Below are 15,284 nucleotides of genomic sequence, written 5' to 3' on the forward strand. Positions count from 1 at the left end.
GAATAATTTATCCCACACATAAACTTGATCAGTGCACAACCATTATGAAGAATTAATAGCCCACATCAATGCTCTATGCTCTTGAGTTCTCAGGGGGGAATTTTCACACACAGGACAACTTTAAGACCAGACAAAATTCTTAACCAGCTGGAGGCTGCCACAAACATGCTGTGCAAAACGACGCCATCGGAGTGGTTTTCTTTAGCACCCCACCTTTCAGTGAAGTAGCAGTACCTCTGTGGTACCTCTGTTACACTGGGGGCTCACCTGCACTTGGCAGTGAAAACACTGAACTTTCACTCATTTGCTTGCCAACTAAAGCAACAGAGACAGTTTAAGAGAAGTGATGCTTAGTGCTTACTATGGATTTTCCAGCATCAAGAGAACAATCGGCCAAGGGGTGGAAATGGCATCCATAGGTATTTTCCCCTCAGCCTGCACATTTTCTGTGTTAACTAAAGAATAAAGAACTTGCAGTTCGATGCAATGCCATGGCCTGTATATGAGGTATGTCTGAATGACTGACCGTCCCTGAAGGGATGCACTATTAACTGCGAGGGCTCATGTGGCTGGAACGCTGCAAACTGTGCTGTAAAATTCACTCGAGAGTCTACAGTACCAACAACAGTCCTGAGGGCCTCAGGCAACGGAGATGCAAGGTTCCATTTCTGTGCAAAGGTAACAGAGCCTGTGCCCAAGAAATCAAAGGCTGCAGCACTGACTCTGTCCAGCAATCCCAAGGAACACTCAAGAGCAATGGGTCCAACATGGCAGGATCCAAATTCAAGAGACTGGGGAGCATCCAGATGAGGATTTTACCAACGCTGCAATACATTACTATGGACATAAAATCCCCAAACCCAATAATAACCACCCAAAACTTTCACATACCCTTTAGATCCAGTGTGCATTATCTCATTTTTATACTGAGTACCTCAGTTTCCCTGCACAAAATAAGGGCACTGACTGCTTAGAAACTTCAGTTGAAATGAACGTTAATACCTACAGTGATACATGCAGGGCTGTGCTTCTGGATAGCATCTGACTGGTTCCAATGGCCTCATCAGGTGGTGACACCACTTGTGACAGTATCTCCTACTGGGAGTGGGTCTCAGAGGGGAACGCTGCTGTGAGCGGAGCTCCTGTTGCCTCTCCTGCAGTGGCTGGCTCCTACCAAAACACTTCCAAAACGTGGGAGTGACCATTTCCCTGCCCACGCTGTGCCCACTTAAGGAAATCCCCAGCGCGCACTGTGACTATCACTCTGTCCAAGTCCAACAAACATATCCAGAGGTACACGGAGCTTCCCACAAGTAGTTATTTTTCACGCACAATGTGGGAGAAAAAAAGAGCCAGTTCAGGGCTCCTGCTGGGACACTGGAAAATTCCATTCCTGAAGACTCAAAGATTACGAAAAATATATGTATTTTTGCATGCTCTTCCTCCATGACATAATCCCAAGGAAGCCTGTGCCCAAGAGGCAGCGCATCTGGTAAGCAGTGTATCTTGAAGGACTGGGGAAATAGAACAAAAATCATTTGCATTCACTCTGCCATTTGCCACTCTGCCATTTCCACAACACACTTTGTAATCACATCTGCAGGATACAAGTCACTCTTTTTCACGGATCAGATCTGAAAATCCAAATCCTTTTATAGCCGCATTTTTAATGGGATCCTGTAATATGACATAGCTTTCTTTATCCCAGTAAACCACACATAAATAGACCTTTGGAACTGCATAATTACTTTTTAGAATACAGCCAGGCTACTAGAGATTATACTGATTTGGGGCTTCTTTTAAATTACCTCTTATTTTAATGTATTACAGAAGTGTATCTCAGATCTAAATACATGGTTTTCCAGTCTCTCATAAAATTTCTCTTTTTTGGAGATAGAGGTGAAGGAATTTTTCACCCAAGAATAAAAAAACCCAAACATATATATGTGTTTCTCATCATTAAATTCCATATACTTCTGCTAGTGTCTTTACCAAGAGCAAAATATTTCTCAGCTTTAACCTGATGTAAATGCCGAAGATGGAGCAACTCCACTTGTTCCAGAGAAAGCCTAAGGCAGACGGATTGTTCTGTCAGGACACAAACCACCTAAAGCAGCAACACTGCAGAAGTTCACGTGGCCTAAAATATGGGCATCATCATTAAAAATGGTAACGTGGACAAGTTTCACAAAGTCAGTTGAAGTTCGCCACATGGCAAGCTACAGCCACGCTACAGAACAGAATGCTGCGTCTCATATGCGTATGTGCTCATGTCGAGCCGAGGTTCACCGAGACTTGCATTTTAAGGTCTTCACTTAGAATCAGGGATGGACCATGCCTTGGTATCGAGCAGAGGTTTCTGTTCATTCCGGTGAAATCTATGCTTGACGTACAACTGACAGAACTTTGCTTGATGTACCTCAGGTACTCTCTCAAACCACATGCCCTGGCGTTACTAGTGCATACTTCAATATCGCAGCACAGAAGCAGCGTTTGTTCAATTATTAACTTCTTACTGAAGGACAAAAACTTCAGAAACTGCCAACATTTGCAGCTTCTGTGCAATTTAATAAGGATTGCGATAGCTCAGCTGCTCTCACGGTTCAGCCATTCAAATATTTCAGAAACAGTTTCGCATTCTTTGACTGGGGCTTCAGGACAAACACAAAACAAATACAATATGGCATTAATTTGGTAATATAGGACATTTAAAAAGACGATCCTTCCAAGCAATATTACAACTGCGTCATCAACCTTTTTCAACTCCCCATTTCCCTGAGTTTTTCATTAGCCTTTCTTGCCAGTTGCTCCTCGCAAGCCTAAGGAACTAGGACAAATGCAAGACGACGATACTTTGTGTAAATTAGTGTTTGCTTTTAGTGTCATTAACAGCAGCGAGGTTTAATATTACAATGGCCTCAGCATTCTCGTGCGGTATTACCACAGATGCTATGTTACCGCAGATGCTAAATTAGTACCTCAAATGCTAAATTTAAAACAGATTTACCGTATTTGTTCAAGATTTTGACCTGAGCCCTTCAAAAAGTCAATGTCCTCTAACATCATCCTGGTCGGTTTCCTCATCCAACTCGGAGGCTGGCCCCGCGTTACGGATTACTTGGGCATGAACACATCAGTGTTCTTTAACAAGTCTCCATGAACTTTTAATGCTTCATAGGCAATAGCATTTTGAAAGCGTACCTTCGCTCCTGGACACGCTCACCGTCTCTATGTCGAAGGAATCTTCTTTCCCCCCGCCTCTCCCCCAGCCCACGGCCGCCTTCAGCCACGCAGGGACCCCTCCGATCCTTCCCCCCACCAGCACACCTTCCCCCGCCGCCGGGCGGCTCGGCCCGGGTAGCAAGCGCCGCCGTCCCCCTCCAGCCCGGCGACACTCCCGGCCCGGCGCCCCGCTCGCCCCGCCGCCAAGCCCCCGCCCCCGGCCGGCACCTGAGGCGCCGCCGCCCCGCCGCGGGCCGGGCCAGCGGGCACCGCCTCGCCGGGACCCCGGCGGCGGCTCCGGGACCCCCTCGTTCCCCCCCGCCCGGGGCCGGGCCGCTCCCCGCTCCCCGCTCCCCACTCCCCGGGAGGCGGCTCCTGCCAGCGGCCTCGGGCTCCGCCAGCCCGCGCAAACGGAGGCCGCCGCGGCCGGAGGCGGCGGCGGGGATGGCGGCTGCGGGCCCCCGCCTTACCCCAGCTGCACCGACCGCGGAGTCCTGCCGCCGGCACGGCAAACCGCTCACAGAAGCAATTTGCTTCTGGAAGGAATGCCTTCGGCGGTGGGCACCGCACCTACGCTTAGAGCCACTTGGGACAAATCACTCCAGGGGAAGCAAGGCTGTCCTTAATAAACAAAATCAAAAGGACAGCCCTACTGCCATGGGATCTGCAGCTGCGGAGTAGCGTGTTTCCAGTATACAAAGGAAACACAAAGCCTTAGGGTTGTCTTGTTAAAAGTTATTCAGAAAGAATAAGCAAACAAAAACTTTGTCCCTTCCCATCCCCGTCTTCTAACGGGGAAGGACAGCAAATTTCTCACGTGTAAAGCACAGCCAGGGAAATGAGATTGCAGCAGCAGGCATCACACACCGCTTGGAAGACGAGACACAGATTTATATGGTATTTTACATGGTCCTTGGATTCTCCACAAGCATCAGGTACGAAGAAAGCGAAAGGCACGGAGAAGCTGAGACGGATGAACGGAGGCAGTAACGTCCATACTTCGCCTGTCTGCCGTGACTCAATCTGACGCGCGGTTCTGCTGCCTGCAGCACGGCTGCACCTCAACGCTGCCCTCGGACCCGAACGCCGCATCAGCAGGAGTTTGTTGGCACCTTTAAGCCCATTCAAACAGCCAAGCAACAGCCAAAACACCGGTAACGCAGAGTTGCAGGAGGAAACGGAGAAGGACCGCACAGCTGGGCCTTTTGAATCGCGGTGTCGGTTTCCGAGTTCTTTTCTGCAAGTCCCATCCAGGCAACCAAAGTCGGTCCCACGACAGAGACGCACAGGAAAGACCCCAAAGGAAAAACCCATATCCAAATGCAGTTTATCTCCCTTTTCCTCTTTAACTTTTCTGTAGTGACTTATTTTATCTAATATAGACTATTATTATAATAATAAAATATATTTATGATACAATATATTTTTAAAGGCTTCTGATTAGCAATGTGTTGGCCTACCTGCCTAAATTAAAACTTCAATTTATGGCTCTTCTCATGTCATTCAGTATAAAGCAAAAAGGGAAGGGAACTGTTCTTTGAGCACTTGAAAAGGTTCACTTCATTGTTTCCCTAAAAGCCAGTGCACAGCTGGATGCAGCTGGAACTGGAATGGGTGAACAGATGTGAGGTAAAGAAAAGTCTCATTGTGCGGATTTGAAGAGGCACTGATAGTTGAGATCAACCTCCGTATTTCTAGATATTCCAACTAAAATACCCCTGGTTTGTATGCCAGGTCAGAAGAACTCACTACACTAATAATGCCTCCTGTTTACATTTTTTCCCTTTCCTTTTTCCAGCTATATCTTCTCTGTTAAATTTTAAACAGAAAAAATGGGTTCAACTTCACATCTCCCATTTGAACCAGATATTCCTTACAGAAAAGTTCCTACCCACTGCTCCAATAGGTAACAGCGGCTTTACCAGGATGCAAATACGCCTCTATTTTAACGATGTTTTATACCTCCCAAACAGCACCAGGTAGCCTTGAATTCACAGGATAGGTTTCCTGTGTAATTAAGGTGTGCATTTAAATCCATAAAGCTTTTGTAATCTCTCTACCCAATTAAAATTCCCTTTTCTAAGTTCTTCTAATTTAGCCAACATTGCTTGGGGGGTGGGGGCTGGGAACTATTACTATAATTGAGTGAGCACTTTCACAAACCATGATTATAATGGTTTTATTCCTAAAATACTCCCAGGTATCCAAGTCCTTAGTCTAAACAAGAATCATCCTCTGCTCTGGTTCAATGCCCGTCCCCTAATAACCAGGGGCTTTCTGCCCTGTTGACCCCCTGCTCCCGTTTCTTCATTAGAGGATGACAGAGTTCATTGAGACTGTCTGACAAAAGCCTTTCAATGTGTCACAGAGATTAGAATAAAGCATAGCCTAGGAGGCTAAAATATGTCTTCCTTGACTTTTATCAACAGCAGAGTAGGCCCTGCCTGAGGGACAAAAGCACATCAAAGTACTCAATCAAACAAGCCTTGAAAGCAGGAGAGAGTAGCGCAGCATCTGCTCAGGAAGCTGTGAAGAGGGTTCTGTGACACTGCCGACAACGAAGGCGAGAATGGCTCAGGAAGAAGTCATAGCCAAGCTCCCAGTTAAGAGAAAAACCAACAGAGCTTCCAATCCCCACCAAAGCAGCAAGTCTTTCCCCATTATTAACAGGAAAGATGCTACCACTTTTTCAGTGAAGGCCTGCAACCCCCCCCCGTGCAGCTCACTGTTGCGTGCAGGGCTCAGCGTCTCTGCTGCGTAGGTAGGGAAGAATGACGGCGATTCCACTCCCCACTCCTGCTTCATGCTTGTTCCCATCTGCGTGCTATATCCCTATACCTTGACTTGTCTTTGAAGATCTTTGGAACCCTTAAACCCTTAATCGTCCTGCAGTGCTACCAGAGAAATGCTCCTAGACATTGCCATGGGACAGATTACAACCAGTAACAAAGGTCCTGCTCCCACAGGCACACAGTCCTGCGCTGCCAGTATCCCATCCATGGCCATCTGGTCACTTCAAAGCTTCAGGGGCTCACCAACCACCTCACAGTAGTTTCGAGATGGCAGAGTCTTTAAAGAGCAACGATTGCTGAGCAGAACTGTATTTTCAGCTACCACTGTTCAAGTTCCCATTGCAATTGTTTTGTAGTCCCAGCCCTTTTTGTTCAGATTCCTTGGCACACACTACGGTAAGGAATACATATACTGCAGCAATGACTGGAAATCTGCAACAGCTCCACTTCCCAAACATTTGGGGATCTGCAAGTGTGCCCACATTAAGAGCTGCTCAAAGCACACGTCATTATCCGGCATTTTTCAGCTGGCTGCACAATAGTTAAGTTCACGCCACAGCAAACCGGGTGTTGAAACACTAGTGTCAACACTTGACATCTGCAGACTTGTCAGAAACCGAGCAGTAGCTATAAAACATTCTCCAATGCCAAAGAAAACTTGTCCCTTAATTACCTCCCTAATTAGAGCTTCCACAGCCCCCTTTCCCACTCCTCCTCAGGACACCGACACGGGAGCTTTGTTCTAGGCAGCAAGGGGCCCCAAGAACATGTGCCAGGCAGACCTCCCACGCTTCTAATTAAGATCCTCACTCCACTTCCACTTCATAGGACTTTGTCAACTTTCCAAAGCAGCAAGGACGTTTGTTGCTTTAAGAGAGAAAGTGGAGCTCTGACATTCTGACAGCTCAACTCTTTCCAACTAATTTTATATGAAGCTAATGCCAGGGACAGATTTGCTACTAATTAGTGTGAAAGGTGATCAGGAGAAAGACGTATTCCCCAATACAAAAGCCTCTTTGGATACAAAGCCTCTCAAAAAAACCAAATGAAAACAATAATTTATGTAGCCTCCACAATATAATCATCATTATATCTTAAAATACATATATACACACACACACAGAGACAGAAGGTAACTTTGTTCACACTTAGCTGGCAGGGCTCCTCTTCCTCAGCTATTCACTTTATTAACCTCACTAAGAACACAACAGCAGTATCAGAGGAAAACCTCTTTCCACTTGCACTCTTGGTGTGAAACCTCATGCTCGAAGCATGAGAATAATACAGCAAATTTAATGAAACTCAGGCAATTCCTGGAAAAAGTTCCATCTCTGCTTGTTGATCCTTCATTGTCTCCCCAGCTCCACTGAGCATCTGTGGAGGAGAATTAGTGTGTGCTTTGCATATACAACATGACACCCCGCTCCGGTTCCGATTAGCTGAGAGTGGTCTACTAAAAATTACTGAAAAGGAACACAGTAAGATGAAAAGTCGGAGGCCCTATAAACAAGTGCTCTTGCTACAGGTAACAGGCTGGTGCACAAATAACCAAAGCTCCAGCAGAGGAGTGACAGAAGTGTAAAGCTTTCCCCCGACCTCACACAGCTGTGAATCAGGCCCAGAAAGCACCTTCCCCTAGCACCCATTAGGCATTCAGTTCGACACAGAATTTGAGTACATACTTTAACTACATAATTGACGTTGACCAAAATGACTTGGATTTAAGCATACTTCCTGGAAGTTAATCGGGTGCTTAAGCAATGAAAGGGCCAACAAGAGAACCAAGAGCTTTCCATGGCTGATGAGGCTGGGAGCAGGCTCTGCTGACGTTGTGTGTTTGGACATCTACAGCAGGCAAGGAAGGAAATTACGGAGGCCTTGACAACTGCCCCTCTGGCTAGCCTTCCTCCCATTCTCCGCTGAAAAGGAAAACTCGTGCTAGGCAGAATTTGTCCAGCTGAGTCATTTCTGTTCCCTGCTGTCATCAGCTGTACAGTGCTACCAGAGAAAGGCTTCTAGACTTGGCATAGGACAGATTAAAACCAGTAACAAAGTTCCTCCTCTCTCTTAAGTATAGTAAGATGCAGGGTGATAATTCTTTTGAAACTACATGCCTTCTCATTTTTCTCCCTATCTCTGGCAGACATTTCACCAAGAAAAGTAAAAATGCACTTCTTCAGATCAGTTTCCCTTATGATTTTCTTAGCGCTTCTATCTGAAACATCACACACCTTCAAATGCACACTGATGAACGAAGGGGTTTCATTCCTCAGCCCATCACATTCTCTTTGCGGGTACAGTTTTGAAATCAGAGAAGATACAAGCACAGGAGCATCCCCGGCTATTCATTGCCTCCGCACTTAAAATAGCAGCGTAATTCAAGGGAAATGGGTGGAAGAGCTTGCAAATGCCCTAGCCTGTGTTGTTACCAAAGTGACTCCCTGGCCTAGTAAATCACAGCCTCTCTGCTGCAAAATCCTGCTGCATTTTCAATGGAAAGAGGTGTGAAAACTTTGTCAGATGACCGGGTGTGTCCCGCATCTTCTGGCTGCAGTATGCCCTCGGTATTTATAATGGCCTCTGATGTATGTCTATAATGGCCCATTAGCAACTCAGCAGAAACGGCGTTTCTATGATGGGTAATCCCGCAACAATGAAGTAAAGCACACAGGCTGGCATTTGCGAACAATCCGCCCGTGATGCCACGCTTTTAATTATCAGCCATCAGAAAATCGGGTTAGTTGACCACCACCTAGACTCTTCAAATCAAAACTGGAGGCCTCCGTAAGAAACTCGTTGCAGTTCACGGACAGGCTGTCAGGCTGAACTATCCGACAGTTTTGCAGTCCGTTGCGTCGACTGCATGATCATAAATTATAATTTCCAACTCTGAAAATCTATTGTGAAATTTCTCACTCTAAAATTTCACTTGTACAATTAGGAAACAATTTGTGCACACTAAAATGGAGAGTAGGACAGAAATGACAAAGAAACTGTTTTAACTCTTTGAAGAGTTCTATTACTTTTTTTTTTTTCTTCTAATATCAACAGCAGCTAGAGAGAAAAACTCCCTTTTCCCCATGCCTGTTTTCCCTGCCAGCTTTTTTCTCAGGTATTTCCACTATTAGCTTTTCAGGGCAAAGCGTCTGTCTATTCTGAGCTCGCCATATAATACTTTGCCCTGCGAGCATTTTGGTGAAGAATAGCTGTCACTGCAAAACAAAGAGGAAACAAGTCGGCTATAAACATTTTTTAATTCCTACACCGTCCTCATGCACAGACACACAAAAACGCTTAACCCTTCAGCTGCCTGCCAACTCATTCTCACCCCTTTTTCACACCCTTACTCCCAATAACTGGTCTGTGCAAGACCTTTTTTTTTTTATTATTTGAGCATTAAACTGGACTTTTTATCAATTAAAATCTGTGGCTTAAGAAAGACAGGGAATATGATGCTTTAAGGACTCCACTGCTATGTAGAATGACTGGGCAGCAAGGACAGGCTCGTGGGTCTAACCCTTAATGAGAAGGAATAAAAGGCAGCCTACAGCTAATGGTACCTACGTAGCTCATTACTGGGTATTATTTTAATCTTTCTAAAAGATAAAATTTAAATCCATTTGGGAGATTAAGATGAAATTCTCATCTACTCATGAGATGGAGCTGTGAAGTGGGGGGCTGGAGGGCATTTAAGTGAAAACTAGTGGCTAACTTAAAAAGAAGCTTCTGTCATGCTCTGAAAACAGCAGTGGTCCCTAAATACCAGGCTGACAGGAGAGAGATTTTTCTGCACAGCTCACAGTTAGAATTCTGCTTTTCTACTTCCATTTATTTTGGCATATTTTCATTTTACCCACATTCCCAAAAGATCTCTGTTTTGCTTCCCTTCTCTTCCCTGCCCTGGGGTTTTCCCAAGTCGGAACGAGAACCTCATTCTGTTGAGCCTCTCAATTCCACAGTGATCGGGGATCAGTGGAGTAAGCGTGCTTGACCTGTACAAGTTTTAGCTCAACCTGCCTACAATCTATGCACTCCCCAAATGGCTCATTAGCACCTTTTCTCACTTCACCTTGTTTGAAATGAAGGCTGTAATACACTGTTCATTTTTTCTTGTGGAGCAAGTACTTCTTTCCCTTTGTAGAGCATCCAGGGATATCCTCATTGTCAGGGTGGACAGTTCTTTGTCATTCACTTTATACCAATGACGAACTCAAACAGTTAGAAACACTGCGTGGTACATTTTATTGTACAGCTTGGTGAGCTGGCAGGACTGTACGCATGTCTTGGCTACTCTGCATAATAACACCTATGGAACAACCCTGTGAGTAATGCAGTTCTCCAATGAAGATCCCTCATCCTGCCTCTCTGCGAACTACTAGAGCTGTAATTTTGGTATTATTTAAACAAGTCTCTACAGGACAAGATCAAACACTCTAACTGCATTTCCTTCTTTCTGCAGGGAAAGGAGGATTTACCACTATTTCATAATGACAAGTGAGCACATAGCGTCTGCCCTTGAAATAGCTGTGAACCCAGTGTCACAACCTTGCTGCCCTTCCTCCGCCCCTGTCCCCCTCTTCCCATGACTGTTTCCCCATTTTACATCCAGACAAGAAGATATGAGGACTCAAGACAAGAATGACTCTGCTAATGTAGGACCGTTGTTATGAGGAGGCCTTGAAACCCTCCAGGATAAGAGTATTTCACCACTTTTAATCTTTTTAAGTGGCAGTTCAGGATATAGTGCTGAACTGTGTATTTCGGAGACATGCTTTCCACTGAAAATAACACACTGGTGGTTTTGGTTTTTTTAAATAAAATATTATTATGACCATAGAAACACTATGGACATTAAACAGTGTATTTCATGAGACCAAAATGATACAGCAGTTGTCCTTGCTTTATGCACGTCAACAAAACTCACCTCTTGCTCATACGTACAGCCTGCTTCAGGTAGGAGGCCTACATTGTTTTGGGAACAGGTAATGTTTGCATGACTGAGTGACATGTTCTTGCCTGAGCACAGCTCAGGCTGACAGGAGGAGGAGGAAATTTTATCCCGTTTCTATCTAAAGGGAAAAGTATGAACTAGTTTCAGATATATCAGAAGGCAGAGACTCCTGTGCTCGAACACCACACGAGCAATCTAGACTATGGGCCTAGACCAGCCATTCAACAACCAGCTCTTTGGCCACGAATGTCCATGGCATAACATGCAGTGGCATTAGTTTAAATTCATGCTAAAAATAAATCACCTTTTAACATCCTTCCTGTGACAAGTTTTTAACACAACACTGTTAGAAGATTCTGTGACTCACATCTCTTTCTGGGATTTCCCAAAGGAATCTGCAGTCAGGGTCATGCAACAGCAGCTCTCTGCTCCACCCACCGAGTCATTTTCATTCACTCTGAGTCAGTTACAAGCTGGAAGGGTTAAATGAACAGAAAGACACCTGCTTCTAACCCACAGTATATATACCACTTCTGGTTTTCTAACTGGAGGCCAATACTTCAGTGGGTGGAGCTGTGAATAAAGCCTGTGATGGCATCTCTTGGGCCCAAGTATTCCATATTCTGGACCATTTAAAACTCAATGGGTGGCACCTATTTATTCTTAATTAAGCCTGGAAATTCTTGTCTGGCAACAAATGAAAAAACAAGCTTACTTTGATGTACAGACTACAGGCAAGAGATGAAGTTCTGTAGTTTATATGTGTACCTTGGGTGTATTTATGTATATAAAAAAAAAAGATCTTCGGAGCCAATGCGCTGTAGTTATACCAGTATAAAACACTACCGCTGAGCCAAGCCTAGAGAAATCAATAGAAATTATTGCAGAGGATTTTGGCTCAGATCTTGCAATGTTAAAATACCAAGACTCTCAAACTGTCTACACTGCAAACTCCCAACACTTCATACAGATAATGTGTTCTACCTTTAAATGAGCAAACTTGAATAATGGAGGCAGCCTAGCCATGACAGCACGGAGCTCGGCATTGGGTGTTGTTATTCCTCTCCAAACTGATCATCTTCTAATACTACAGAAAGTTCTGTATATCGTCAAAGACTCTCCCTGCCACTTTACTGTAGGTTGTCCAGACCTCTTAGAAAATGCTGAGCTTCAAAGAGTTTCAAAGCAATCATCAAATTATTCCATTAAAATAATAATAGTCCCTGAAAGCACACAGGAACGCAGACACACTTCTCTTCTGCCATATTCATACAAAAGTAGTTGTTGCTCTGAAAGATTATCAGAAAAATTGTTCTTTCTAAATGAGAAAGGGGAAAAATTAAATAGGACTCACCATCCTCGTGCCCTTCTCTATTTCTCCGCCGATGTCTGTCTCGCCGGTGGCTAATAACTGACTCTGTTCCTGTTTCGTTGTCCAGGCCATCCCGGCTGCTGGCAGCATTTGGGCTGTTAGAGAACAAATAGGAAGAAACAGCGCAGTCATCTCTTTTTTTCTCTTTGATAATAGCAGTTGCAGTCATGAACACGTTGATTTATAAGCCAGAAAACTATTACGCAGGTTAGCTGCACTCTTGCTGCAGCACTGCAAGCTCCCCCAGACTGCTCTGCTCACCCCAAAACTACCTGAAGGGTGACAAGGCAGTTCAACATCCATGGCCTGAGACACAGCGCTATTTGCACAAGTAGTATCATCATGACATTGAAAAAGCTGCCACAAAACTGTTGCATGAGATTTCCATAGCAAAGAGCCTACTGATGCGCTAAGAAAAGGGATCGTTTTAGCATGTGGTGAGATGACAACTAACTACAAGACAGCTTCAGTGGCTAACACACTTGCAAAGGAAATGGGATTTCAGCACAGTCCCATCATGAGAGCTTTAATATCACAAATTTGCAGCATACCTGCCTAACACAAGAACAAACAGACAACACTGGGTCCTGGAAGAACAAAACTTATTGACCCTAACACTCATCTCAGCCTCCAAAACACCCCAAGTTCCTACGCATGTCTCAAACCCTCCTATGCTCATTCTGAAGATCACAGATCCAAGAAATACATACAAGTATGTACGAGCTCCTCTAGTAATGCCAACAGATGACATGCTCTAGCAGGGGCTTGTTCTCAAGCCTGTGAGTTCAGTTGCCTTTTCTACAATATCCCAGTATATACATACATATTTTTAAATCAAACCCAGTGTTTCAGCTCAATTCCTTGTTCACCCCCGAACAGGTTTGTTTTCCTGACAATAACCCGAGCTAGATATGCAGCATGCTGACAGTCAAAGGGCAGAAGCTATAGCTCACTGTGGCCACTTTTAATAGAGGCTTGCAAGTCACGGCAAAGCTCAAAATAATTAAGTGGATGTCTGTGAAAGGTACAAATAGACCCCAGGCCCTTTCCTCATGTTCTCAGCTGTTTGAAAGCTACACAGATATGCCAGCACAATATTAATCTAGGAAGTCCCAGTGAAGGACCATTATGAGCAAGTGAGCTTTGGGCAAAAAGCATCAAGATCTTGATGAGGATCTCAGTGGCCAGATTTCATCAAATCACAGAATCATAAATCGTTTAGGTTGGAAAATACCTTTAAGGTCATCAAGTCCAACCATTAACCCAGCACTGCCAAGTCCACCACTAAACCATGTCCCTAAGCACCACGTCTCCCTGTCTTTTAAATCCCCCCAGGGATGGGGACTCAACCCCTGCCCTGGGCAGCCTGGGCCAGGGCCTGACAGCTCTTTCAGTGAAGAGATTTTTCCTAATATCCAACCTAAATCTCCTCTGGCGCAACTTGAGGCCATTTTCTCTTGTCCTATAGATTTCTTCCACTCTGTGAGGGCTCTGCTGAGATACACTTTCTCGCTAATACAATTAGCCAGAACAAAAGGTTTGAAAGAGGCAGCAGAGAATTTGTCCCCATGGTTTAGGGCCACATTCTGGGATGTAGCCAGCAATGACAGCTCCACACTCTTGAACTTCCAAGCATTAAGGAAGGGCCATTTCTCAGTTCATATAAACCAGACTGGCTTCCACTTCTAATTCCAACAGACAAGTCAAGTTGGCTAACCAAGAGCAGTGCCTGTAATGCACAACACTAAATATGAAAGACGACTTATTTGCAACCACCTGTTTCAAGATCTCTGCTGAGGAAAAAAAATCAGTCATGTTAAAGCAGAGTTGGCTGGAGCAAAGGGGAAGATGGAGATGCTCTTTTTTCCCCTGCTGAACAGAACTAGCTTAGCTCCTTAGTCTTCTCCTTAGACTCAACCTGTTTTATGCATCTCTGCTATTCTTACATTTAATAAGCCACCTTGAAGCGCTCACATGGAAGGAAATGAGAAAAGCCTCTTGGAGTGCTGGCAAAGGCCATAGCTCATTTTAATGTACTACATCACAGAAACTGATCTGAAGCTCCTGAAAATATAATACTGCATGATCTGACATGGGCTAATGCTCTGCTGTGAAAGATTTCTTGTAGAAAGTTACGGGTCGAACTCTTCCTCTCTGTCTCACAGATACCACCCATTTAAAAAGGAGTCGCAGTTCACATCTGCCCTTTGCACTTGGTATTTGTGCCTGACGTCCTACTTACGCACACAGAGCACATAATGGCCAGCACCATACTTACACCAAAGCATCAGAGTCATTCATGTATTTCTCTTAGAATTCCATGAGGCCGGAATGCACTGCCATGCACCTTTTACACAGGGAATTAAACCACCAATGATCTAACCAACAGGGCCCATGGGCTTCTGTGGAAGCTGGAGCCAGAGCTGTGTATGCGTAAGCACATCTGTGTGGTGTTACATTCAAGAGGGCTGCTGAAAAGCCTTCTGCACTCCCACACGCTCTCTGGACACTAATGGAATGTACTGATGTGCCCACCACCCGAATCAGGAAGAAGGCATTGAACTGCACATTTTAAGCCCTAATGAAGCTACCAAAACGCAAGTATGTATTTAAGTGTTGTCACAAGTACGTCTGCATTTCTTGTGCCGGTCCAGTACAGCTGAGGAGGGAAGAGGGTGCCGGTTTCCTGGGGTCACCCTGCGAGGCTCCCAGCCATCTCGGCAGCACCATCTAGTGACTACTACTAACGCTTCCCACCACTAAACCGCTTCCTAGGCTAAACCCGCCTACAAAAGGTGATTTACACCCTAACAAAGGGTGCAAAAGGAACCTCACAGCTGGCTTGTTTCCTCTCTCATTGCTGAGCCAATTCCATCCAGTTCCATTTGCAGTGCACATACCCAAGAGCTGTGTAAGAAAGAGAGCCCACAGATCCCTGGTCTCACCT

The 15,284-nt window shown here is 45.0% G+C and overlaps 1 protein-coding gene across 4 annotated transcripts in view; it reads right to left on the reverse strand.

The window, feature by feature from the left end:
- The window catches only part of DVL1 (dishevelled segment polarity protein 1), a 106,804-nt gene that overhangs the window by 33,314 nt on the left and 58,206 nt on the right, over nt 1-15,284 (reverse strand). For 3 of the 4 annotated variants that reach the window (XM_009460906.2, XM_009460907.2, XM_087755458.1), the window contains exon 4: nt 12,320-12,432. In XM_009460906.2, coding sequence (XP_009459181.1) covers nt 12,320-12,432 — 113 coding nt within the window. Of the gene's footprint in view, nt 1-1,006; nt 1,320-12,319; nt 12,433-15,284 lie in introns of those variants that run through there. The other variant, XM_087755457.1, reaches the window with a different exon arrangement.

This window comes from Nipponia nippon, unplaced genomic scaffold (genome assembly GCF_047370975.1).
Source record: "Nipponia nippon isolate SJK-2023a ecotype South Korea unplaced genomic scaffold, ASM4737097v1 scaffold_19, whole genome shotgun sequence".
Taxonomy (NCBI): domain Eukaryota; kingdom Metazoa; phylum Chordata; class Aves; order Pelecaniformes; family Threskiornithidae; genus Nipponia; species Nipponia nippon.